General features: G+C 38.0%; 1 protein-coding gene across 1 annotated transcript; it reads left to right on the forward strand.

Annotated features, from left to right (window-relative positions):
• The first annotated feature begins 49 nt into the window (after window positions 1–49).
• On the forward strand, window positions 50–25,702 carry VWA3A (von Willebrand factor A domain containing 3A). Its single transcript, XM_059861980.1, has 34 exons — window positions 50–234; window positions 839–921; window positions 1,153–1,303; window positions 1,879–1,980; window positions 2,074–2,156; window positions 3,061–3,115; window positions 3,863–3,961; window positions 4,995–5,101; window positions 5,363–5,488; window positions 6,490–6,598; window positions 6,968–7,033; window positions 7,494–7,619; window positions 8,358–8,496; window positions 8,587–8,690; window positions 8,916–8,996; window positions 9,861–9,955; window positions 10,884–11,003; window positions 11,818–11,892; window positions 12,555–12,699; window positions 13,615–13,813; window positions 14,243–14,313; window positions 15,292–15,432; window positions 16,767–16,866; window positions 17,913–18,023; window positions 18,378–18,475; window positions 18,621–18,773; window positions 19,286–19,394; window positions 20,079–20,223; window positions 20,700–20,844; window positions 21,904–22,055; window positions 22,325–22,451; window positions 23,028–23,125; window positions 23,492–23,555; window positions 24,778–25,702. Exons 2-34 carry the CDS (start codon window positions 857–859, stop codon window positions 24,781–24,783), a joined length of 3,567 nt encoding a protein of 1,188 aa, XP_059717963.1. The 5' UTR covers window positions 50–234; window positions 839–856; the 3' UTR covers window positions 24,784–25,702.
• The last annotated feature ends 1,473 nt before the right edge of the window (window positions 25,703–27,175 follow it).

A 27,175-nucleotide genomic window follows, 5' to 3' on the forward strand; every position in this document is an offset into this window, starting at 1 on the left:
CCTCCGCCCACCGGCGCCCTCAGGCGGCGGGAAGCGGCGCACCGGGGCCGGCTCCGTCTCCACCGGCAACGCCGCAACAGCGGGCGGGGAGCGGGCTGGGCCCCTCCGCTCCCGGTGCCGCACGAGGGAAGGGTCGGGGCAGTGCCGGGAGGTGCTGAGGGGTTCGGGGAGTCGCTGTCAGTGGCGCGGTGCCAGGGAGGGAGGGCGGGCACGGCAGAGCCTTTCCCCCGTCAGGTGAGTCTCAGCAGGCGGTGCGGGGTCGGAGGGCCCGAGGGCTCTCTCCCCGGTGGGGTGAGGTGACTCTCGGGCACGGGACACCGCGGGGACCCTTGCCTGGGTGAGCGGGGTCTCGGGGACGGCAAGGGCTGCGCTGACACCCGCTGTGAGCCGCAGGGCCCCGGTGGCCCGGGCCAGGGGCAGGCGGTGGAGCCCAGCCAAGGGAAAACGGGGTTTAATGGGTTTTGCATGACTCGTACCGTGCCCAAAGCCGAGGGCAGCTCGCCCACCCGCTGCCAGCCCGGCTGGCTCAGCTCCCGCCGCCGCGCTGGCGTTTGCTGTGGTTAATCTCTTTTTCTGGTTGAGCTCTGTAGCCCGTCTCCCGGCAGCTGTGCACGCATATAATTAACTGCATAAAATCCATTAACAAGCAGCTCTGCAGAATAGTTCCTAAATGTGTTTTCTATAAACGGATAATTGTAACTTCTCTTTATTTTTTAGTTTGCTGTTGTCCCACATACAATATAAATTATCATTTAAGTTGCTGACAATATTAATACGTTTCTAATAGTGTTTATTCCTGAGGATTTTGCTCTAATGCTGTCTTTTTATTTTTAACAAGGCTAAGTCTATTCATATAATGGATACACATATCAGGAAAATGGCATGCTTGTTGGACAGTGATCAATATTTGGAAAAAATTGGGTGAGGAAACCATTACAAAATCTAGTTGAGACTTCATATGTAGATAGAAAATAAATTATAATTTATGTAAAGTATATACTATATCCCTTCAAAACATCATACATTACCTTAATGCTTAAACAACTATCAAAGTATAGAACAGTTGCTACAGAAAAACACTTGAAATGACTTTGTGACAATACAGGAATATTATGGGTGATGAATTGTTCTCATAAAATGATTGTCTTGTAGGTTGACAGAATTCCATCTACAGGGTGATCATCCAGCAGGGCAAGATTTTGCTGTGCCTCATCTAGGACCAGATAATGGATTGTTTGGAACACATAGCAGCAAGACACAAGATGTGCTGGTAGACGAGTTTTCCTACAAAATGGAGCAGCTGGTACAGTAATGCATACCCATTATAAATTCATAGTGGGGAATAAATAAACTGATAGACAACTAATATGCTTCCTTCCATACATTTGCATATATACACAGACAGTTTGATAGTGTGATCACTCACGTCAAGAAACTGCATGTAGTTTCTCTGCAGAGATTAATCTGACAACAAATTGGGCAAAACAATAAATGAGATCAGCTGTTGATACTGCATTTTCCTCCAAAAGGCAGAAGCCAAGTTCAAACTCTGAGTCGTGTTTGGGAGATGCTTATTTTTATTCCTCTCTGGTAAATCACTGGGGTATTTATTTTAATTCTTTTATTGAGCTCTTCTATTTCGTCTTCATTCCTGTCTGCTCTAAACTAAGCTCTCTTTTCCCTTCCTTTAACTCAGTCTGGTGAAAGTTTCTTTTCCTTTGTGTCCCACATTCAGAAGAGTATTCCAGTACATAAAATTATGTTCTTGGATATGCACTGCCTAGCAGCAACTCTCCTTGGGACTTAGATTTCTGTCACATTTAAACAGCACATTTAATTTCTCATTCTGCATGTCATTTTTTTTCACTTGATCTCTAGAGAGAACAAATGAAGAAAACACAGTGTCAAAAGGTGCAAACAACAGAAGAATGGATAAAAAGCTACAGTTTGGAATCTTTGCAGTTAACATTAGAGTATCTGGTAAATGAGGGCAATATTATTTTGTAAGTACAACACTGCCTTTTCTCCAGTCAGTCTTAACTTGTGTACATCTCTGATGTTAACCATGCATAGTGCTGCAGGAATTCAGGAAGTGCTGGTGAAGTGATGGAGTTTACAGAGGAGACTGTTCCTGATTTTGAATCCAGGCTTTCTGAGTAAGTATCCATCTTCTTTACTGTTCTGATGTGTAACTGATTCTGTATCTCCATTACTGTAGATGCTACCTTAAATCTTAATTTGTTGTCTCTGGGCACCTCAGAGTATCTCAACATTAAATCCTTTCAGCTGAGATTGGGGGATAATTGTATGTCACTACAGCTGAGGTTTGGGGTGTTTTAAGGAAGATGTTTGTCGAGCAGGTGTTGATGTGAAGCAGTTTGCTCATTTTAGAAAGGCAGCCAGTGCATGGTCAGGCTTCCCTATGTAACACTGTGCAGTTGGGGGTTATACTTAGTGAAACCTGGATTAGCTTCAAGCCATGGATGCAGATGTGACATGGAAGTTGAAAGTATTCTAAGTGAATTTAAGATCTATAAAATCAAGAAACTTAAATTATTTAATTTATAGGTTCAATAAACTGTAGAATAATCTTCACAATTTATAAGAATGCTGCCATTTCAGCATACCTCACTGTGTCAGGCTTTTATAAAACAGGAGCAGTTTTTCTGTTTTGAAAAAGCAAAGTGGATTTGCCCATTTAAAATGTTGGCTTAAATTTTCTCTTTGCCAACTTGTAGACACAATGTGCATGGAATTAAAAATCCATTGGTTAAAGTAAAACAATTTTAGAGGACAGGAAGCATTTTGTTTTACCTCAGGTTATAACTATTTTAATATTAAACTTGGAAGTTGTTCTGCTTTAGGGAAAGAAGTATTTAAGTGGTGAGCCCTGCAACCCCCAGTTGTATAAGGGCATATTTAACATATTTTAAAACACCTGTTTCTCACAGATTTTGCATCTGTGAGAAAGGGATGTGACGAAGACAGGTGGTTGATTGTTACATTGACACCCAGTGTGAGGGAACACTGTAGCTAAGTGTGTGCTCTGCCTTTTGTCAGAGTGATTGAACTCTATCAGCGCCGAATTCAGTGGCTGTTGCAGGACAGCAGAAAGGTAACTTGAACTTTGCAGTATATTTTTAGAATGAAATTCTATATGGCAATAAAGACTAAATTAACTTTTGAATACTAGTGAAAAGTGCCTTCCAGAAAGCCTTTGTATTTTCTTTATTTACTACAAGTTCTATATCATATGCAGTGATGTTGACAGTGGATTGTTCTTCCTGACCTTTCATTGGTATGCAGTTTTTTACTTTCTAGATTTAGTCTTTTCCTTTCTCTTTGCAGTCTTAGTCATCAGGTCCTCTCAGCACAATTTAAATGGGAGCAGAGAGTGCTGAGATTAACTTCTGCCTGGAGTGGGGCTCTCTTGTAGTTCATTTTGCCCACTCTTGCACAGCTGCTTCATCACACTGTGCCTGGCAGTGTGAATGCTCAGCTGTAACTCCCTCTTGAAGGGAATAGGGAAAGATGCAGCATTCCAAAATCTGGTTTCCACCAAGTTGCTTGATTTCGCCTGAAGGGGACAAAGTTATTTTTTGTTTTATCCTCTCAAGTAATGAATAAGTTTTCTTGGGAAGAAGGTAATGTGATTCACTGGTAAGGATTAGCTAGGAGCCAGTAGGACTCTCTTTTTCTCTTCTTCTTTTCCTCCTTGACTTTGTCACTGTGTCATCTTTATGCTGAAAAGTTTAAAATTAAAATAAATACCCAATACTTGATCTAAAAATGGTGGTGTACAGAATAAACAGTAAAATTATTAAACTGTAGACAAGCTAATATTTACAGTGACTTTTCTAAGGTGTTCGGTGTTATAAAAGGAACTAAAGTTGGACTTTTGGTTGATGTGTCTCATTTGAGTTATGGACCTAGACTATTGGATTTTCAGAAGAACCTTTTGGTAAGTAATAGTAAAGCAAATTTTGCCTATTTTAACATACTAATCAAGCTTTTGTGGAACTAGAAGCCAGCAACCAAATAGAAAACAATCTGCTTAAAATCGTAATATACAATAGAAATTTTCTGTTGTGGAAAAGTGTGCTCCAAATGTGTTTGAAAGTGTAGTATTTGTTAATGTCCAGAAGAAATCCAAATCAAAATAAATCCAGTATACTTCAAAATATTATTAAGGAAAGTGTTATTGTTAACATTTCTCAATTCTATCAACATTCTCTGTGGAATAAATTTTGATTTACAAAAGCAGCTGTAAGAGGTAGAACCAGATTGTACACAGAGATATTTATGGTAAATATAGTTTCCTTTAAGTTAACGTTTGTCATAGTAACTTCACAATTTTTGTCAGGACCTTGGTGAATTAATAATTTTCTGTCTTCTCAGAAGAAACTTGTCCTTTGTTGTGCTCTTTGTTTTTAAAAAACTTTTGCAGTAAGGAAGAGATAATGTATCTATTTGATGCTTGGTACAATTCAATTTCCCACATTCAAGAATTATTTACCATCAATTTATATTCTTTGTGTTTTTCATTTGTGTGTTTCAAATAAACCTTCTTCAAGAAAACTCAGTTTCCACAGTCTGGTTTACTTAGCTTGAATATCTGAACTATTGTTTAGCCCTATCCATGATTATGAGGTAACCATTTTTTTAGAAATTACATGGTGGGTGAATATGTGCATTCTAGATCACTGCTGTTTCATTTGGTCATCAGCTGAAGAGAAAAACTGGTACCAGTAACATAAATATCCCTGCTTCGTGCCCCATTAACAAAGTATTTGGAGTGCCATAAGTTTCCAGGTTTTATCTCTATCCTTACTAAATATTTGAATCTTTGTGAGTTTTTCTTGAAAGCTTTTTTAGTGGTAGCTGAAAATATTGCTGTAACTATTTTTAGGAAATTACTGTTTTTAGTCTTTTACATAATAACCCTGCCAGAAGCAGCATGGATAGTAATGGATTCATAATTTTTTATTTATTAGTGCTTAATAGATGAGCAGCTTTGTTATAAGAAGGAATTGTACTGCCTCTCATTCAGTACAGAAATTTCACCACTGTGGGAGAGTCCAAAAACCATCAATATTCATGTGTAAGTTAATTTCTCTGAAAAATCAAGGTGTTTCAGACAAGGTCTCCATTTAATTTGAGCCATCTCTTGCAGGTAATATGTTTTTCATCTTGTGCCTGTAGTGATTTTAAGAGGGGAGAAGAGCAATGAATTTGACATGTGATCAGTTTCAAGATGGTTTTCACATATAAAATATCTTAGCTGCTTGTGTGATTTGTAGTAATCTTTGTGATCTATCTTATTTAGCACCTAAATATTCTTTTTCTTGTTTCCCTCTCCTAGGCTACATGAAGCAAGACAGTGGGTACAAGAGCTGGAGCCTGGTCGAGGCTGCGATTTGCTGAAAGCCTTAAGGCATGTCCTTCCCATGAGAGATCTGAATTCCTTGGTTCTTATTGTAGGAAGCTGGTAAGTTCATTATCTGTCTTAACAACCAGATTTAACTTGGATACAGGAATGGTACAAGAAACTGAACTTGATACAAAAATAAGTAGAAAATTCAAGACCCGTGTGTTACGTATTTTTAGTTTATACCTTTGATTTCCTTTATTTCTTCCCTTTTTTACTATTTATAAATCTTCTCTTTTCTGTTATGAAGCTATATGTTTCATTTGCAGATCACTTATCACAGTAATCTATGGAGAGCCTGCTAGCTCTAATTTTACATCAATTAAGTGTCATTAAAGATATCACTGAAAGAGTCCACACCTCTGGGAAGATTAGAGAATAAGATAGATTTTGCTATAAAAAAGCATTAAGCATTCAAAGATTCTTCTCTCTGTGATCTTAGTAGTGCTGATGGAGAACTTAAAATGTCTGATTAAATAAATGAAACCAAGTGAGATTATATAAATTATGGATTTAAATTCTGCAGTTCTGCTGTCTTAATTTGAAAATTCCAATACTGGAGTTGGGATTACAAGGAAAAGACTACAATAAGGATTCTAGGAGTGTTACCTTACTCCTAATATACTAATTGTATTTTATTCTAAACGTGCAAAAAGGGATGGTGTAAGCTTGGCAAGATTGATACTTCACGTAATTGAACTAAAATTTCAGATAACTTATTGAACACACAGTGTTGCTTACAAGGTTCCAAGTTTTGCTTAGCAGGGAATACTTCAGAATGTTTCATTCACAAGCTATTAGGAGTGGGAGTAGAATCCTAGTGGGTTTGTTGTCATCCAGATTTTCAGGACAGAACCAAGCTCCAGTAGTGACATCTCAGTAATGTTTGAAAGAGGGAGAGAAAATCCCTCCAAAAGCATAATAATGCTAAATACCTAAATAATTCCCATGATTTATAATTTCTTTCCCAGTTTTTTTTCCATATCTTCTTCAGTATGGCCTTTTCCCCCCCATTTGATTACTGCCATTGTTAATATATTTTTCTTTTCTTTTTTAATCAGCCCTGATCAGTCTTTTGAAATATTATGTGATTATGCTCAGCAGTGCACGCTGGGGAGAAAAGTGCAGATTCACACTGTTACATATGATTGCAGCAGCCCTGCTTCTCTTGTAAGTAATTGTGTTCATACTCAACTTCCTGAAGTGCATTTTTATTCCTATTCTCTCATAAACTTGTGGGGAAGCTCACCTAATCATTAGAGTTCTTGAATTAGTGTTCTTTTCTCTTCAGAGCATATTTGCACACATGAAAAAAATTGTTTGGAGCATCATCTTGTAACTTGATTTACTCAGTTTGTTTTTCAGCCATATTAAAATAAGACTGGTAAGCAAATGATGAAAACATAATTATTTTGGCTTTCTCACTACATGTATCTCAAATATTCTTTTTCTGTCTCTACTGAGAACTGAATACCAACAAGCCACATTATCATTAAAAGAGACTATCAGGTCTGTTTCTCTTCCTATTTTTGTATGTAGGCACTTCTAAAGAACCTTGCAGAAGCTGTAAGAGGCCGTTATCATTGCTACTCTTCCCAGGGAGAGGTAGGTGACAGGGAGAGAGGCAAAGCATTTTCTCTCTTGCTGATGATTCTTCACTTTGAGAAGGTAAAATAATTATCTCCTGAGTGGAAGTTGATAGTAAGAATTGGTGCTGAAAGTCTCTGTTATAGAAGTGCTGAGGATGTGCTCAATAAACCTGTGGTTAGTTCTTTCTGCAACTGAAAACATTTCCTAAAAGTGCAATAAATTTTGTAGTTATTGTTTACTGACTTATGGCTGATAAAAGCAGTGGCTTCCTGTAGAGTGATTCAAAGTAATAGAGTAATATCTTGTTTATGAATTATTACTAATTTATATGCAGAGCATTAGGTACATTCACACTCAATTCTGCCATGCCAGGCAGTCTTGCATTGATGCTTGCACAGAAAAGTAAGAAAGCTGCTTTCAGTTGGTGTTTGAACAATGGTTGACTAATTATCCCCATTTCTTTTTATAATTGCAGAATTTTGATAGCAGTGATTTTCATCTGCTACTTCAGGAAACCCAGAAGGCTAAGGACCTACTCAAGAGCATCAAGCAGAGTTTTCACAGAAGAGTTGGTGGCTTGCTTGGTAGTAAAAGAGCAGATGTATGTAACTTTTTATTTCCAGAGGTACTTTGAATAATTTGAAATTTTAACTGTCCACGATATGAAAAAAATTTGTATGACTGATCTGGTATTTTTTTATGTGAACTTTGAGTATTTTCTATTAAAAATCCATTGTTAAGAGCAAATTAAGAACAAAATCAGTAAAGGAGACATTTTGCTCAATATTCTCAAAAAGGCATTAATAGAACATTGTCCTGTGATCGCTGTAATGGGAATCTCAGGAGCACTAGCCTAACTCTATGCACAATCAAATAAATGAAGTTTCAACTGTCCTTTTAAATTGCTGAAAAGATTCTCCTGTGTGATTTAGTTAGACATTTAAATCCATTGCAAACTTATAAGGGCTTGTCTTGGTAGCACTGTATACAAGTCTGGGAGTAATTTTTTTGTGAATAAAATTTCTAATTATATTTCCCCTCATCCTTCCTATGCTGTACATTTTTTTTTCTCTCTTCCAACCTCTTAGTTACTAAGGACTGTGTAGACTACCTATGGAGCAGAAGTCACTCTGGAATGACTTAGAAGATTCTATATCCCCAGTAAAAGCCCATTTTTAGGAGGACCACTGATAGCTACTTTCAAAGCATTTTGCTTGTTGGAATACCAGCACTTCAGTTTTAATTATGTTCACCAGGATTCCATTCTGGGTATTTTGAATTGAGGGTAAAAATAAATTATGTTAAAACTTGCAAGAGCTTTTCTTGAAATCTGTTTTAGGTTTCCACAGCATTTGCAAATACAGCACCTTCTAGCTTCTTCCCAAAGCCTCCAAAGCACAAAGCACCATTAGTTATTCAAACACCAGGCATCCTGGCCAAAACCTCAGCAGACTGGTTAAAGACGTATGGATTGAAAGGTAGCACAGAAAGAAAAGCTTAACAGGTATGAAACATGAATTAGAGACAGACTATGTGTTTTATTTAATGTGGTTTTTTTCTTCCTATAGCTAAAAAGTTAGACCTTTATCAAGTTCTGGCTCCCAGTGCTTTTTCTCCTGTGGAAGATTTTGTACCTATTCTTAAAAAAACAGTATCATCAACTCTACATGAGGCAAGTGAGGAGGAACTTTTTTCCCCTGGGTTTGTGGGTTTTTTTCCTTTCTATTGCTACATCTTTCTAATTTAAATCTGTACTTTATAAGTTAGCTGAAATTCTACAGACTGATATTTGAGTCATAGATTCAACTCAATGTCATTCTTAAGAAAGACCAACATGGAATTTCTTCCTGGGTCATTCTTATGTTGGGTTCTGTAAACACTTTACTTATCCTTCTAGAAAGTGATGATGCAGTTTGAGTGGTATGATGGAACTGTAAAAAATATCCATGTTGACCTGCCAGTATTGTACAACTATCAGGTGAGTTGTCTAACATGATGTGGCCTTGTCAGGGCTATCATCTAATTATTCCTCATTAATTGTCTTGTTAGCTGAGTGCTGCAGGGATTCGTGTGCAGACAGCTGTCCATGTAAGTCTGCAGCCACTGGGATTCTTACAGGCAGTAGTGATTGCTGGGGATTTCCTCCTAGACCAGAATGCAGAGCATCAGAGAGTGGGGCAGGTTTAATGAAAGAGAAGCTGTCTGGGGATGTTTGCAACCAGGGGTTGCTGTATGGTGGTCTGTCAGTCCTTTCTCTTTCCCTTTTCACTGGCAGTCCTGACAAAGGGCTGTGGGAATGTTTCCAGGCAGGGCAAATAATCCATTAAAGTGGGAGTGATGTGAAGTCTGTGGAACTCTGCAGCCAGACCAAAAGGAGGGTGTGAAGTGGCTGAAAAGAAAAGCAGCTTCTGTGGCTTCTTGCTCACTGGGAGATGCTTGTGTTTTGTGCATGCTAAATTATAGTTTTGTTTGTGAGTTCGGTGCCCTTTTCTAGCTTGATATGCCTCATACAATACCTACATAGACTTGGAAAGGTCATGGTGTATAAAGTTTGGACAAATTACCCTAATTTCAAATTTATACTGTTAAAGAATTACATGTGTTTGAGAAATATTGTGTTTATGTTAAATGATGTGTTTTGTTATGAACACTTTTTTATCACTCTATGGTTTTTTCATGGACTGTGTTCTCTTATCTGTAGTAAGAATGAAATGTTGTTATCTACATTAATTAAAAATTTTTTTTTCATTACTATGCTGTTGCGTTATTTCTGTCCTAAGCATTTGGCAATAAAAGACTTGAACTTTCTATTTTTAACATAAATTTCTTTATTTATGCATAGAAAGTCCTTGCTAAAATGGTAAAAATCTATGAGAAACGAATTGACTGGCTATCTGTTGCTAGCAGAAGAATGTGGGGAAGTGTTTGTGAAAGAAGGTATTGTATTTGATTTTGATTTTTTTTGGGTTTTTTTTTTTTTTTGGTGAGGTTTGAAGTCTTAATGTGTTTGAGGAAGGTGTTTATTTACATCTTGTCTGAGGCCTTACCCAACATCAATTGCACATTTGTTCTTTTTCCTGTTTACAAGCCTTGAATATGGAGTTTCAGCCAAAAGGAAGGTAGCTGAGGCCCCTGTTACTACAGATTTTCTGGCTCATTGATTAAGGATTGAATTAGCCCATCTGGCCACTCTGTTGTGCTGGGAACTCACATCCCACTGAGTGTCCATCACACCTGTGGGTTTTTTCAAAACTACTGTTCCCAAATTATCCTGTGTCCATTAGCTGTGGCCATCCTGCATTGTCACTGCAAGCAAGACTTAAAACTGGCCACGCTGAGCGGCTCATCATTAACACTTCCCTCTAAACAGGTAATGTGCATCAGTCAGTCCATGCCTGAGCAACCACTCTGGCACTGATGAGCTGAGAGAAATCTTAACCAATTGTCTTTGGAGTAATATTCCACATCTTCCTGGAGTGTTGGCTGGGAAAGGAGAGTGAAGTATCCAATAACTCTCCATGTGGCAAACATCCACACATTCCAGGAGGGTTTTAGATACTCAAGTACAGAGAAGGGGAAGAGCTGTTTGGGGTTCAGGAGCCATTAATGGCTCCTGAACAGGTAGCCTGATTAATCCATAGTTTAGGAAAGACAGAAGTTTCCATTACTTTTCCTATTTTTATTTTTTAAATGTTACCAAATGTTTTGCAGAATTTTTAAAAAAATATAGATTCAGTGCTTATACATTTTGGTTCATAGGTAGAAGATACTTTCCCTGACAAATCAGAGTGCACTAAAGATAAGACTACATAATTAAATAAGACTTTTCTCCTTTTTTTTAATGAATGACATTTTTCTTCTACAGGGTGGTTGTACTTGTTGATATATCAGTGACAAACTCCACCTACATCTCTCATATCCAACATTGTTTGCGACTTTTACTTGAGGAGCAAATGTCAAATAAGGATTGCTTCAATATTATAGCGTAAGTAACTATCTGGGAGTCTTCTAAAATAACTGTAATGCATTGCAATGAAGGAAGTATGCTGAGAGACTGCAGTTACTAATAGGCATATTTGAGTATTTAATGTTTTTTAGTGAAGTATTTGCAAGACTAGCACTGATTGGTTCTTATTGGGTGAGTGCATGAATCAGATGTATGGAGACCAGATTAGTAATTAAAAATCACTTTTTTGGGTGAGGGTCACTGGAGCTGATTGCATCATACCTGTAACAAATACTCATACTGCTACATTGTTCATAACAGTATTAATTCACCTGTCAGAAACACACAAGAAGAGAATTTTGATGTCTCAGGTGCCATAACTGAGAGCACCCTTTAAATTTTACAGTAACTCCAGTACTGTTTAATACATTATAGTGGTAAAATTCTGTATTCAGCACTGGCAGGCAGAAACATGTGGCACAACTGCTGGGCAGGTGTCTGGCAGGTAAGAGCCAACAGCTCATGGAGTTCCTTACATGGTGTGAGAACAGAGCCCTTATCCCACGAGATACAGGCAGTAGCTGAGGGTTGGAGTTCTTCTTTCACAGTCCTTTCTCTGAGCTTTTCCCAGCTCATGTAGGATCCTATTCAGGAAAGAAAATCAAATAAACCTTGGGTGATGGATAAACATGGATAATTAAATGGTTTGAAATAGAAAGTAGTTGGCATCAGGCAGTTTTATGTCTGTAATACCCTAAATGAGATTTTTCTTCATCTGTGAATTTTTTTTTTATCTTTTTGCTTGTTCTAAACCATAATCTGAAAATGAATTGCTGTTATTTTTCTGTGAAAGATTTGGGAGTGACATTGTGCCTTGGCAGCAGGAGCTGTGTCCTTCCCAACCAGAAAACTTAGAAAAGGCTTGGAGGTAGGATCAAGTAATTATCCCATGTATGTGAATTTCACAGAGAAAAATTGCATAATTTTATCATGTTACAAAAATAGGCTGCTGTGTTCTACAGTGATTGTTCATAGTGGTTTCAAGTGAAAATAACATTGTAAAAGTTAATAAGCTTGGGGTGGCTTTATGTTTCATATGTATAAATAATATATATGTACACAGATACAGAAGTGTGTGTGTAAGGAATGAAGAGGTTACATGAAGAATTGAAAACTGCTTCAAGTTCAGTTGGGATGTGAGAGCTAAACAATGGGGTTTTTCCCACATGCTTTGGAAAAAAATCCCAGGTTTCTGTTTGTGGAGTCACATCTTCTGTGTTCTCGTTATACCTCTGTTTTAATTTCTGTTTCTGTAAGTTCTACTACATTAATATTTGTCCAAGTAAAATTAGGAGAGAATTCTTTCCTCTTTATGCTTTGTATCTTACTTTAAAATCTAGTTTGCCATGCTGGCAATACAGAAACCAGAACAAATAATTTGTTATATAATCTGGTTTTGCTCTCTGTCATTTTCAAAAATTTTAGACTCCAGTGCAGTATTATTTAAGACACTTAGTTCTCTTCATTGCTCTGAGCAGAAACAAGAGCTGTTGTTTCTTCATTCTTTGAACTGTAAACATCTTGGTTTAGGTGGGTGTTGAGCTTGGAATGCAAGGGCAGTAGAAATTTCATGAGTGCCCTCAGAAGAGCTGTGGAAGTTGACTTCAGAGACAAAGATAAACACAAATCACAGGGACTCTACCTGCTGACTACTGGAATACCTGATCAGGAAACAGTGAGTGTCATCATAGGCAACTTTTCTCTAAGTTCCTATCAAAACTAATATCAACTTTATTTTTCTCTTTTTTTCCCCATGCCTTTTTTCCCCTTGTAGCCAATCACAGTTCATTAGCAGAATATTCCTCCTCTACATGCCTAAGGCAGCAGAACTGTCTGGATCCCAGACTTCCATTTCTGCAATTGTTAGTCATGTGTTGGAGGTAGCAAGTATTAATTATTTATAGAAAATTCAAGACATGCTTTTAGGTTTCCTTTCCCATTCCAGCTCTGGGAATCATTTTGCTTCAGATTTCTGAGTTGGAGCAAGCTGATTTTTTGTAATATTTCTGTGCAACTCATGGAACAAAGACACAAATAATTTTCCAGTGGAGCTCCATAGCACACAATGTAGAGACAGCTGGTGTTTTTATCCCAGTAATCCCTTGCCTGGATCCATTTGCAGTGAGTGTGCTCCATGGCCATTAAGCCGTGTGCACAGCCTGGAGTTTCTACATGTGTGTGCAGTGAGGTTTCTCCTGCTTTTGTTACCAAACCTCTGGAAATCTGGGTAGACCTAAGAAATTATTAAAGTCCATATGGTTGACAAGAAAATGAGGGACAAATGGACAGTTTCATCCCTGCTTTGCTTCAGTGCCCAGCTACATTGGTGTCCATGATCTCTGCCTTTAGTTCCCAAATGCACCCCAGCTCACCTCTTGCCTGCAGTAGAGCTGTTGCCCCTGTAACCAGCAATAGTGACAATTGTTGTGTCTGCATGGACTGAGCAAGCATTGCACTACTCAGGGTGTGTTCCTGTTCTGAGCTGCTCCAACTGGGAGCACTTGTACATCAGTCAGGAACCAGTGGAGTAGATGGAAGCTTGTCTGAGGTAGAGGCTCAGCCCTGATGTTTCTTCTCTTCTGTCTTACAGCACACAATCAGTGCTTATGTGGCTGAGGCTTGTGGAGGTTTGGATTTACAGCTCCATGTCTGTCTGCTCAGTGTAACAGAGGGCACTGACTCCAGTGGGATTATTCCAGCCTGCTATGCCAGCCCCAGGGAAACTGCCAGTGCTTTTAAAGAAATTGTACAGGCAGCCAATGGGAGGTTTCACTGGTTTGGAGAAGCAGGTATGAGCAAAGGAAAGTCAGCACATACTTCTTTTTCATTAATTAAATAATATTCATTAATGCTTTTTTACTCCCAAATCAAGTAGTTTACCTTTTTAATGCTGAGAGCACTGAGATATAAACACAGGTCATAGTTTTATTGAGACCTTCAACCACTTTGCAGAATATTATAATGCAGCCTTAATGAAGGAATTTGTTTGGTTTTTTGTTTCTATTTGAATTCACCACTTTCTGTTAGCCTTTTTAAAGATGCTTTAAAATATAGTTATTAATATGATAGGTCCAGATGATCAGGCATGCAGGAAACAAAGGTTTTTGATTCTCTGCATTGGAATTTAGCAGGTGGTGCAAACTGTTGTACATTAAAAAAAATACTAATTTTGTACACTTTAGGAAACCCATGCTAATTAGCATCTATTTGATTATCAGGTATTTTTGAAAGTGATGATATTACCAGTATTATATCTGAAATGGAAAAGGCAAAGAACTACTCCCAAAAGGTATGAGTTACATAGAACTTTTTAATTACATGTTTCTTCCTAAAAAAATGAACAGTGTTTGTTCAGCTGACAGTTCAGGAGATTGGAAAAAACCCTTTTATGATGAGCAGGAATGTTCTAGAGTGTGAGAACAGTGACCATAAACTATGGACTAGAAAGCAGTTGCACAGTAGCACTGCGGTGACTGGTGTTGGAGTAACCATGATTCCATACCAAATACAAGTTTACAGTTCAAGTGATTCTCCTTTTTCTTGCCAATCCTGTGATGAATTTTTTTCAAATAAATTAATTCTTCATTATAATAAAGTTATAAATGTTATATGCAAATAAATAACACTACATTCTTGTAAGTCCCAGTGTAGGGAGGGCTTGTCATTAGCACAATGGCTTTGTCAATTCTAAACCAGTTGTTTTCTCAAGTGTACTGAGGCTGTAGAACTAGACTGTATCTCCCCATATTCCATGCACATGACTTTTTTCCAAAGATATCCAACAGAATAACTGCAGCAGTATAGCCAGCCTGGCAGTGTGGTGCCTGCTTCTTATAAAAGTGTGAATAGAAAGAGATCTGCAGTAAGAATCTTGTCCAGAGGGCTGAGAACCCTGTTGGATGCAAGTCTGAGTCACAAAAGTTGGATTTTTGTAAAAGAAGTGCTGGTGGCTATTCAATGACACCTAAAAATACTTTGTTATCATGTTACAGTTGCATACACTTGGTTCACCATCTTCCACTTTGTTCTAGCTTTGGTTTATGTACACTGCTGCCTTTGGTTTCGTCTGTTTGCCCAGAGCAGGAAGGGTTTCCATGCAGTGTGCTTGAGCAAGCACAGCACTTCTGTTCAGTTAGAGTGTTAAGCATTGTCAGATAGGAATATTATTTATTATTATAGTAGTAACTACAAAATACCTGTCTTTGAAATGTCATTTCCTTAAATGCCATGTATCTGAATTACTAAGCAATGTGGATTTCCATTTCAGTGTGCATTCCTGGTGGAGTCCTTAAAGCAACGCTCAGGAAATCAGTCTGTGAAACCCCTCACAGCAGAAGGAGACTCAAATGTGCTTATGAGGAATGAGAAAAAAAAAACACAGAAGGTGCCATCTCCTAAACCAACAGCTGTGAGTCTGGCTGGAATATTTGAAATGGTCCCATTTTTAATATGCTGTGTGTTAATTAAAGATCCTGCCCAGCTATTGGATGTTCCTCTTTGTGAGAGAAGTGCTCAGCTGAAAATTTGAAAAAATAAGAGCAGCACTGAGATAGTACTTTGAATTTGTTTGCATTCAAAATGCTACAAATACCAAAAAGTGCATTATAGTAAGTAATTAGTTATAATGGAACCACACTGTAGTGTCAGAAGGTGTCTAAATAATCCTTCCTCTGACCTTAAAAAATAATGTTTAATGGAAACAAAGGCAAAGCAGAAATTTGCTTTACCAAATTGCATCTCTTTTGCAAGTCCTTCTAGAGGGTACTGAATATGATGGTGTTCTGCATGTCTCTGGCCTCACAGAGAGCCAGCATAAAACAAGAACAGGATTCAGGATTTGTTTCCTGCCTGCAGTGCTTATTTCTGTGGAGCTGCACTACTGAATCCCCTGGGATTTTGCTATGTTTGTTAATTTGGACTGTCTGTTTTGAGTAGGTGTGCACATCTGTAATATGCATAAAGGGCCAGTGTCTGCTGGAACTTTCAGTTCTCATCATTGGAATGGGAATGGCATTGTAGGTGTGGGAATGTAGGAAATGGGAATGTAGGTGTGGGAATGTTGCAAAGGCTTTGTAGGTCTTCCAGGCTGTTTTATCAAAAGTGACATATTCTCAACACCTCTTCACAAATGCAGGAGAAACTAATTACTCAGAGATGACAAGAGAGCATGGTTTTGCAGGGATTAAACTTGTAGAAAACGGGTATGGGGTTGTCCACAGATGTTTGGGGTATTTATAGTAGAGCTGTATGTTAAATTAGATGTCAGTTGCTTGAAGGCTCAGTGTCACAGCAAGTCTTATCCTACAGTAGGGTTAAACAAGTGCTTGTGTTGTTTAGCAGGCTGCTCATCCCTAAGGAGAAATTATAGGTGTCAGCACTAGATTTTCAATAGTCACTAAAATGCTGAGGAAGATACTAAATACTGTATTCTATAAAGCAAGGCCATAACCATATTAGACTGCTCCTTCAGGTGGCAAAAATGGTCCAAACTCCTCTCCCTGTAGGTGTTAGTCTTCAGGTTTATGGTAGCAGATGATATTGGCAAGAAAATTAAAACAGAGCCATTAGAGTTACTTAACCCAGCAAGAAACTGCAAATTAATGTGTTGTCATGGCAGTCTGTGGATTTGTCAAAGCCAGAGTAAAGCAGGAATTAAATAATAAAGAAGCATAGTTCCAGGTTAGAATAATGCTGTTATAATCCATCTGAAGCACTTTTTACTTTTTTTTTTTGTTATTAAAGGTGCTTAAGAATGTTAAAGACAACCATGGTGCAGAGAGAAATACTCCTGTAAGAGTACTGGCATGGCGTCCTCCTAGTGCCAAAGCAGGAATTCCACCAGGTCTGTATGGATTTAGGGGCTTTTTGTCTTCAGTTTCTTTTGGCTTTTGCTTAAAAGACAGTATTTAAGTTAGAGATTTAAATTAAGATTTTAGAAAACCTGGAATTGTAATCTTTAATCAAATCTATAGGAACCATGGTGCTTGTTCTGGAATTCCTTTGGGATGAGTTTTAGCTGTAATTTACCTCATTTGCTTCTACACTGTGCAAGGAAGGAACTCTGCACAGCTGTGCAATGATTTCCAGGTCCTAGGATTGAATACCTGACCTTTATCAGGAAATGTCAGATGTGTCTGCTGGAAAGTAGAACCCCACTGTGTCCCATACCTGAAGCCACAAGGCTCAGCAGTTCAGACATTTGTTATGTTATTAGTTCAGTGCATACATTGCCACTAAATCTGTTAGGTCCCATTTTAATTAATATGCTGTTCCACTTGATTTATTTATGATCTAGTAATGAAGGAAAAGTACAACACCAGTGTCAGGTTGTCTGAAGTGCTAACTCTTCCAACTGCTCTTGGTATATGAAAAGCTTTTAAACTGATTCCAATTACTGCTGGTCCCTTAAAGGCAAATTCATTTTTCCACCTTTTTTTTTTTATTTTCCTGAGTTTTTTCTTTGTATCATCACTAACATTTGCAATTTATTTTTCTTTACATTAAAATTGAGTCTTCAGATCTCCTGATGTTGATATGTAGCAGTGTTTACAAATCTAGATTCTTACTTGCATCTGAGGTGCTCTGTATAATGTTAACTGGTTTCTCCAACAAATATTATGTTTGTTCAAACCTCTCATTTTTTTCAAACTAACTCCTGTGACATTCTTCCTGATGGTAATTTCTTATTTGTAAAAGTTTCATTTCTATGAGAGCTGCTGAAGTAGTGCTATAATATGACTTTTCTTAATCAGTATCAAAGAAAATTAAGCATTTATATTGTGGTAATAGGAATATATGAAGAGAAGAACAGGGTTGGCCTCTTCTCATGTAAGAGTTTTATCCAGCTGAGCTAAATTAATGGGGTTTTTATCTATTATTTACTTGTAGCAGAAACAGTAAAAGAATGGCCTCAGACTGAGAAAAAAGGAAAGCACAAACCCAGGAAGCATTCAGAGTTCTCTGTGTCTGTATTTTACACTGAAGAAGGAAGAAATGTGGGTATGTGTTATCAGGATGGGATGGGTGAAGCCCTTTTCTTATCAGCACTTCTGTTATAGAACTGGCAGGACGGTAAGTCACTGATAACCAGGGTGCTCTGAACAGTGAGTGGGAGAGAGTTTCACTTACCAAATAGTGATGGGGATTTTTACTTTAGATGCAGGTGGGTGGCACTTTTTGCCTGGGTTTTTTGGGGTTTTTCTTTTGTAAAGTCCCTTGGGGTCTTTTGGTCAAAGGTGCTCCAAGGAAAAGCCCTGTGAACACGGTTCAGTTGATTTGGTTTGGAATTTTTTGAAGGTGACAATTTTGTAAAATAAGTGATTTTTTTAGGTACTTTGTTCATTTCTTAAATAGGTACAATATATCAGAGGTATCCCAAGGCAGTGAGTGTAAGAAAATCTGTTTGCTCTGTCACATTGCCAGAGAAAGAGGAAATCTGTTCAAGCAAAGAGGTATTTTTCTCCTTACTAATAAATGCCATTTTGGAACTATCCATCTGAATTAATGTAAATGTTAACTGTGATTCTGTACAATGTGTTACTAAAACTGTTCTGATATTTGCCAGCAATCAATTGCTCTATTTGTTTGTCTTACAAGTGGCTGACCAAGTACAGTATTAAAAAGCTTAAACTGGAATTGCCCAGACTGATGTTTGGTCCAAGCTGTACCCACCAGAAGACAACTGTGGAGTCTCTGCACAAGAAAGTATCAGCAAAATACTGTTCTATCTTCCCCAGTGCAGAAATCAATGTAGGTTTTTTGCAGATGTCAGGTACCTACATTATTGAAAGGCTTTGTGTTTGTTTAGTGAGTGTTGATTGATGTTTCTGACTTTTCTCTCCACTTTTCCCTGATCTTTCTAAATCATACTTCCACTAGCAAACTAGAGAAGGTCCTTTATTCACTGCAAGAAACCATTTAGCATGTTAGAAGTCCAAACTGCATGTTCTGTAGAATGTGTATCATCTCCTCTGTTCATACAGTATGAAATATAATTTTTAAAATTTAAGTAAAACTTTTCAAAACCATGTGTGAGTTAAAACTGGGAAAATGTTGGATCTTGATTGTTTCAGTTTGTGTGATGACTGGAGAGAAGCATAGAAAGTTAAGTACAAGCTACAGAGTCACAGAATTTTTCTTACCATATTTCATAGATAAAAAGACAAACATCTCCCTGCTGTCCAATGCCAACACTGCCTGTCTAGCAGCTCAGCTCAGATTTCCTGAAGTAAGATGCTCATGTACAAACTGAATTTTTCCAGGGGGTTGTGAAACATCTGCACTTTCAGCCTAGAGAACTGGAAACCTACAGAGAGCAGCTGGAGAAGGTGCTGCAGCGTTACATCCAGAGAGTGCAGTGGCTTCTCTCAGGTATTGGTGTGCCTCTGGTTTCCTGTAAAGCACAAATATGTACAAAACCCTCTTGTCTGCTGTTTCTGGTAGAATGGATCTGAATGTAACTCTGAACCTCCAGTGTGAATAAAGATTCTCTGTCTTGCATTTCATTGGAAGTTTAAAACTTATTTTTGTGAATACAAGAGAATTCAGCATCTGTGCAGCTGATAAACATCTTGCTTGCTGACAAATAATTAGGTTTTGGTCTTTGTGTGTTTGTGAATACAGAGCAGAAGCTTTCTATCAACAGAATAAATACAGTAACATGCACAAACAAAGTTAGCTTTTCTGCATGTTTTCCTTAGAATGTGCCCTGCTTAGAAGTTCAGCATCACTACTGGTGAAGACTGTTTTGATCTCTCTGTTGCTCATAAAGGTCTTTGTTGGGAAATAGTTTAATTTTTTTTCTGGATTGTAAAGGACAAATTATTTAATGCAAGTTGCTACAATTAGCTGGTAATTAATGCTTGATAGATCTAGTTTGGAAATGGCCAAACACTTTTCTATTGTTAACCTTTTAAGTACATAATTGCCACATAGATTAGACTTAATTATGTAGAAATGTACCCAGAATTACCCCTAAAGACTGAAAATTTACATTATGCTCAGTAAAATAAGCCTATGTGATAATTCTTAATCAGTTTTAATGTTCTGGCCCAGGAAGCCGAAAGTGGTTTGGTACCATTTTAGAAGCAAATGTCTGTGTTTTGATTGATACATCTGGTTCCATGGGCCCATATTTGCCTCCTGTCACAAAAGAACTTGCCTCCCTTATCTGGGAACAGCTGAGAAAAAATGAAGTCAGGTATGGTGAATTACTGATAAAGACTGAAATCTGCACTCATTGTTATGTAATCAGATTGCTTAATAATTACAGTGATACAGCACTGAAACACAGTTCAGGTAATTACTGTATGTTATAATGTGCATGTGACAAGAACTGCTTTTTCTGTTGGTTTTACCAGTTTTAAGTTCTAAACCCTCTAAGATCTGAGCCTCTGCTGTAGGCTGATGCTGTTTACCCTTTTAAGCTCAGCATTCCCATAGATTTTCTGTTCATGCAAAGTAAGATATGCTTTTTGACTTTTCCAAGGCTGAAGACCTTAATCCAACACTAGGCTCTTCATTAGGGGGTTTAGTTGGGTTTCATGGTTTTTTACTGTTGGGTTTGGGCTTGGTTTTTTTTAAATTTAATGTATTTTCTTATTTCAAAACTGTCTTATCCAAAGTGACTCGTTGTATTGGTTAGGGTTAAATGTTGTGGGTCATCTTTCTCCTCAGGTTTAACCTGCTGAGATTTGCAGAAAACACAGAGAGTTGGAAAGAGTATCTTGTAGAGGCAACTGATGAAAGCTGCCATGATGCTGTGCAGTGGGCTTCCACATGCCGTGCTCATGGCAGCTCCTGCATCCTTGCAGCTTTACAGGTTGGTGTGCCACAGCTTGGAGAACACATCCTGTCTGTGGGGGTAAAACTCTTCCACCTGACTGCTGACATTGTAGGAAAATTACAATGTCAAAGTGTACAACATCTCTATATGCAAATCACTGAACAGTTTAGAAATCAATTCACTGTTTCTGGCCCCAGGGCTCATAGATACTCAAAGTAATTGCTCATACTAAGTTTTAAAAAGAAGTCAAATATCAATATCAATAGTTTTTTTAATATTTGTGCTCAAAGAATACTGGAGAGGGTAAATAGCCAGTTGCTCTAACTGATGTCTATGTACAACTGTGGCTGTGCTGTGTTGCTCTGACCCAAACAGGGTTTTAAATAAGCACTGTTTGTTGGAATCTCATGGGTTTTGAGTACAGTTCTTGAACTTCAGTAACAGATAAGGGAACTTTTCTCCTATAAAAACTCTCAGTGTAGAAATCAACTAGTTATAATAACTTAAAACTGAACTTGCAATTTTACGAGATTTTAAAATGGAATCAAAAAAGAAATGTTGCCTCTAAGGATCAAATCTTCTTCCAGACAACCTTGCACAAGCTCTAAATAAATGTTATGGCATTCATCAAGAATGAAGTCCAGTAGAGCTGCAAGACATGTGTATATTACAGAGATGTCCACTGAGTCAACTACTGTAGTAAATTTTCATAATATTCCTTCAAGTCCTAGTGAGCCTGATTTTCAGACATTAAACAACTTTAACGCCCATGAAATATGATGTAAAAATCTTTTGTCTGTAGTTGTCCAAAACCAATTAACTTTCTTATTTCAGTGAGTCAATTTTTGGCCATGTCCTGCTTATAAATATGTTGTCTTATGCTACAAATGATCTACTTAAATTTCCAAGTTTACATCCTTGATCGCCTTCCCAAACGAGCAAAAATGAAAAGAAAAAACTAAGTTGATTAATAATCAAATATAAATATATTGGCAAATATAAACTGTCTGAAATTACTGGAATGGTGGTTTTGTTCTGAAGTATAACATTTCATATAAATGTACCAATTGTTTAAGCTTATTTTCTGCTTTTCAGAAGGCTCTCAGTTTCCAAGGTGTAGAGGCACTGTATCTATTGACTGATGGAAAACCAGACACCAGTTGCAGTCTGATTTTGGAAGAAATTGAAAGATTGATAAAGAAACAAGATACTAAAATCCACACCATTTGTTTTAGCTGTGCAGACAGGTAGATGATACTTTGCAAGACCAAAAGAAAATTCTCTTAAAATGACTCCTCTATTAATTGTCAGAAGTCTGTGCTACCAAGATGGTGATGGGGAAGGTTGTTCTGACACAGGTCATTGCCACATGGCCTGCATTTCATACAGGGATTTATAATCATGTCCTCCAATCTACTTGTTTTGATGTCATATTTTTGAGGAGTTCTTAGAAATTCTTTTGCTGTTGCTTTCAGAAAATAATTTTCATAAGTAGCTTTCTACTTTGTGCTAACAGAGGGGCTGTTGAATTCCTGAAGAAGCTTGCTTCCCAGACAGGAGGGCGCTTCCACTGCAGCTCTGGAGGTGAAGATGGACAATTAGCAGCACACAGAATATTGACAGAGGGGCTGGATGATGAAGATGTATGTTAAATAAATCAGTTTGTTTTGTTTCCTTGCAACTTAGTTCTTCATCAGTAGAGAAACTTTATTTTAAAAAGAAAAACAATGAGGGAAAAATAATACAAAGCTTCCAAGATATTTCATAGGAAAACTAAAAAGGCAAAAACAGATATTAAGATTTATCTTTCTGCTAACTGCCTTGGTGAGGTGCCCAAGCCCATGAAAGGAATACACAGTGCAATATAGGTTTTGAAAGAGAAGTAAAAAATATATTGTGTGTCTGCATGTGGTTTTTAAGCTAACTTCAGCTTCTACTGTCTTCTTATCCTTCCCATCTTGTGTTTAATTTAACTGAAAAATCCTTATACAGTGCTTAGCACGTTCATTCTCCAGCATGAGAGACCTCAGGCATTGCCTCAGCAGAAGAACATTGCTGAACAGAGCCAGGTTCAATCCAGGCTTGCTCTGCTCTCCCCTTGTAAGACCAAGATCTTCTCTGCAAGTAGGGAAATTCAGAGCTTAGGATCAGTTAATTCAGTTGGGGAAAAAGAAAACAATAAATAGGTGCAAGTTAAAACATTTTAATTGTGTTTTCAGAATCCAGTTTTCCCTTACTTTGAAGGAGATGATCTAAAGAACCTTACTCAGGAAGTAGCAAAAGCTAGAAGTTTCTTAAAGCAGGCAAAATCTTGGAGGTGAGTATTTATCAGGAATCTTTGTATTTATTATTTTGTGGAATGAAGACAAGAATATCTGACTCCCAATGTCTGTTTTATAAAAAAGTAGACCTGGAGAATTGTCTAGAATAGGAGTGAAGGACAATTCAATTGTTTTGATCCTTATGTTTCTTCATTGTTACCCTTCCTAACTGCCAACCCAGAAGCAGAAAGCACCAGTTCAGTAGGAATAAGAGGCAAAAGTTCCTGCAAAGAACTTTAAAATGCATTATACCTCCTCAGGGAAAAGTCACCAAGGACAGGGCTAAGCAAGGACTCCAAGGTGTTCTGTGCCTCTGTGAAAAACTGCTGTAATTCTTTGGGGTTTGTTTTTCTTTCAAACAGATTATTGCTTGAAAAGTGGAACACAAACCGAAAAGACAGCTCTGGCTTCCAAAAAAGTGTTCAGGTAAACAGTCACCCCATTTACATCCTAGTTTATGTATAGTTCATGGATTTCAGTAGGAGAGTAATATTTCATTAAATTTATTCATTTCTAGCTGTTACTTTTTTCAAAATTGGAAACATTTGTAGTGAGTTTAGTTCTTAGCTGAGATAGTCCACAGTAAAACCCCATAAAACCAAAGAAGAGTTCAAAGAGAACTGTTGGGGGTGAAAAGAGCAAGGCAGATGTGTATTTGTAGTTATTCATGGTCTAGCAAGCAGTTAAGCACATTAGAGAGTTAGAGCCAGGTGTAATGGCTGGAATAGCAATTGCTGCAAGGGCAGCATGATTTATCTGTTAAATGAACAAAGGAAAAGGAGCCCACTAATAGCAAAGACATCCTCAGCAAAGGATTGTCATTGCAGAGTGGTGGGAGAGGCAGCTGGGCAAACTGAACTTCTCACAGAGCCAGCCTGTGGCTTTAAATTGGCAAAGTAAAAAGCACAGGAAAAGAGAAGTTGCTGTGTGGAAGTACTTTCTGAGGGTTAAACAAGACAGAAGAGCTGTCAGAGCTGTTTGAGGGAAAACAATGGACAGACAACTGCAGAGTTGCACTAGAGAACATTGGCCTGCCAAGATATTCAGCAAGGACTTGGGGAAGGCAGATACAGAGCAAGACTGGGTTTTTTTAAATCCTTGTTTCTATAGCTAGAGTTTGTATTTTGGTTCAAAAACGTTGCCCAGTCATTCAAATAGAAATCAAAAAAATCCAGTCTGACCTGCTGGCTAAGAATGCCTGGTTTATGGAGAGTGGAGCCTGGTGTGCAGGAGTGGGTGTATGTGAGTGTGTCAGAGTGTGTCTGAGTCTGCAGAATTCAGCATCTAAGGGCTGATCCCTCACGAGAGATGCTTGGGGAGGGAGCAGATATAAAACCATCCCATAGGAGCAAGGAAGTTGTTACAGGCATGCAGACATAAGGCTGGTGTTCCACAACTATCTCTGCATCTCAACATTCCAAGGAAAACTGTATTGCTGCTGAAGTGTACAGGAAGGCATTCCTGTTAAAATTCTCCAGAAAGGGCATAGCACTGTAGCCCATTAAACATGTAAGTAAGGAAACTTTATTACTTTCAGTTTCAGTTGCATTGGTTTTCCATTACTGTTTTCTCAATGGTGACCTGGAGCCCATGCATTTTATATATTTTGAGTTGTGTTTTTAAAAGTATTCATGTGCTTCACTTGTAGGATTAAATTTTAGATGAAGAAAAAATCCTGAAGAGGTTTGGAGTCATACCATTCACCTGCTTCTTTTCCAAATGTGCTCACACCTTCCAGCTTCAAGCAGATTTTTTTCATTGTTGTCATCACAACTGCTGGCAAGACAAGAAGTTGCAGATAAGTGCTGCACTCACTCCACTTGCAGATTTTGCAGGATTCAAAGTAAATCAAGCCCTGAACTCTACAACATTTAAATATAAGTAGAGGATAGTTTTCAGTAGAGCTAATACAAATTTAAACTGTGTATGTATCAGTAGTGATACAGGATCACAACTTTGGTTTCTCTTTTACTGCATTGTATTAATAATTTCTTCAATTAGTTGCTAGTATGTCTAAATTGCCTTTTTTGTCTGTTGTTTGAGAATTCTTTACTGGTGCTTATTATCCCTAACAGATGGGACAGATGGCTGTGATGTTAGGAAGAGAATTCTTTATGCCAGTTTTGCATAGAAAGTCCAAGAAATAACCTTAGTGCAGAAAACAAAGCTTTTAATTCAAGTTTTTACACAGGGAAGTTTTGCTAATAATTATTTCAACTTTTTGATTTTTATGGTGGCAGTAAAGAAAAATTTAGAGCTGATGATTTAGAAATGATGAGACATGTGAGAAAGTTATACCCTGTTGCTGATGTAGCCTGGTTGTGTTTGTATAACCAGACACTGCCTATCTTTTGAGCAATTCTGTTCTTATATATTTTCTGTCTAGAAATATTAAAAATATGTTTGCCAGTATCAATTGATTTGTGAAATATACTTGTTTTTTACTGATTTCTGTAATTACAGCTCACTAGTATTTTGTAGATGTTCACTGTTGTCTTTGAGAGGGTTAGAAATTCATCTCAGGTGTTTAATATATGTAATATAATAAAAATGGATTCATACTTCAGAATTAAGATACTTGATCTGCATTTATTCAGGAGCCATTTGGTTCTCTTGTGTGCCACTGGATATGCTGTGATATGGGAGATTGTGTCTTTTCTTTCCCTTTTTCTCTTTTGTCTCTATAAAGAATTAAAAATTATTTCTATCATAAATGTATCTATTTAATGTTGTATGCTCTGAACCAGGTGGTTCCTGCCTTTCATGTTAGTGCCAGCCTTTACTGGAATGCTGCAGTTGAACTGGTGCTTTGTGCTATGCACCACTTTCTGGGATTTTATTTGGGGATGTGTGTAACTGCTGAGATGATTTGATATGAAAAATGTTAATTGTAAATTAATAGGATTGGTTACATTTCTGTTTGGGGTATAGATGATGATCACTGATAAATGAGGATTTCTGCTCACAGAAATGTTAAAACAGTAAATCCAGGTAGAAAGGATGAGCTTTCTGTATTGCCAAAAAAGGTTTCTTATTTGTTTCTTGGAGGATTTAAGAAATGTCACAGTTCTGTAGCATAGCATCTTATATTCCTATAAAAGTACTTTAAAAGAACTTAAAAGGAAACACACTTCTGCAGATGTGTTAAATGGTATCAGAGGCTCTTTGTAAAGTAAGATCATAATGAACATGTTGGATTTTGCAAATGTGGATAAGCATCAGAATATTTCAGTCTGTTGTGCTAGACTGCAATTGTCAAAGCTCTCAAATTTAGAGCCTTCCCCCCCTGTACAATATTTGGTGTTCAGAGGTTTTACTCTCAAAACAATTGCATTTACACAGTGTCTCCACTGGCTGATTGGCAGTGGATCTGTAACCCCAGTTTGGGGCAGCCTACATTAATACTCATCACTGAGCTGTTTGTTTTGGCTTGGACTGGTTGTTTGTTTCTGGGCAGAGCACAGCACGTTTCTCTGCTTCTCCTGAGCATGATCTCACACTCCAAGCAAGTGTTGGGAACTCAGGAGCCTTCTCCTTGCTGGTGCTGTGAGCTAAGCCTCCTGTTCAAGAAAAGGCAATGAAAAGTAAGGAGCAAATGTTGTTGTCAGAATCTGTGTAACCACAGAAGCTGTAAAATAGTCAGGAGTGACAGTATTGAGCCTTTACACCCCATCCAAGTTCTCTTCTTTTATAAGTGTGCTCAGCCTGTGCAGCCAAAGCCTCGTGGTCTCACAGGCTGGACAAGCCCTGCTACCTCCTCAGAGCAGCTCCTCCCTTTAAAACACAGATTCCATCTCCTTGCTACCTACCTGGAGACTCCCATCCTGCCTGCTCCCATCAGGCTGGGGCTGCTCACCCAGGAAGGCATTTTCAGGAGATGCCTCAGTGGGGCTGACCTGAGTAACACTCAGCTGGTGACTGCAGTGTCGCTCTGTCAGCTCCACGTCATTTGCTTCCTGCTCTGTGCTTGCTGGAATGCAGCCCACTGTATTCAAGACATAATAAAAGAGGAGTTTTGTAATTGACCAAATGCATATTTTTCTGCC

Source organism: Haemorhous mexicanus, chromosome 17 (assembly GCF_027477595.1).
Source record: "Haemorhous mexicanus isolate bHaeMex1 chromosome 17, bHaeMex1.pri, whole genome shotgun sequence".
In the NCBI taxonomy this organism is placed as follows: Eukaryota; Metazoa; Chordata; class Aves; order Passeriformes; family Fringillidae; genus Haemorhous; species Haemorhous mexicanus.

Excerpts from the sequence above, each read along its gene's own strand:
- VWA3A (XM_059861980.1), top strand. The coding sequence starts at position 857 with ATGGATACACATATCAGGAAAATGGCATGCTTGTTGGACAGTGATCAA. Across the intron at positions 8,497-8,586 it reads AAAGACGTATGGATTGAAAG|CTAAAAAGTTAGACCTTTAT; the intron begins GTAGCACAGAAA and ends TTCTTCCTATAG. Across the intron at positions 15,433-16,766 it reads CATCTCCTAAACCAACAGCT|GTGCTTAAGAATGTTAAAGA; the intron begins GTGAGTCTGGCT and ends TTGTTATTAAAG.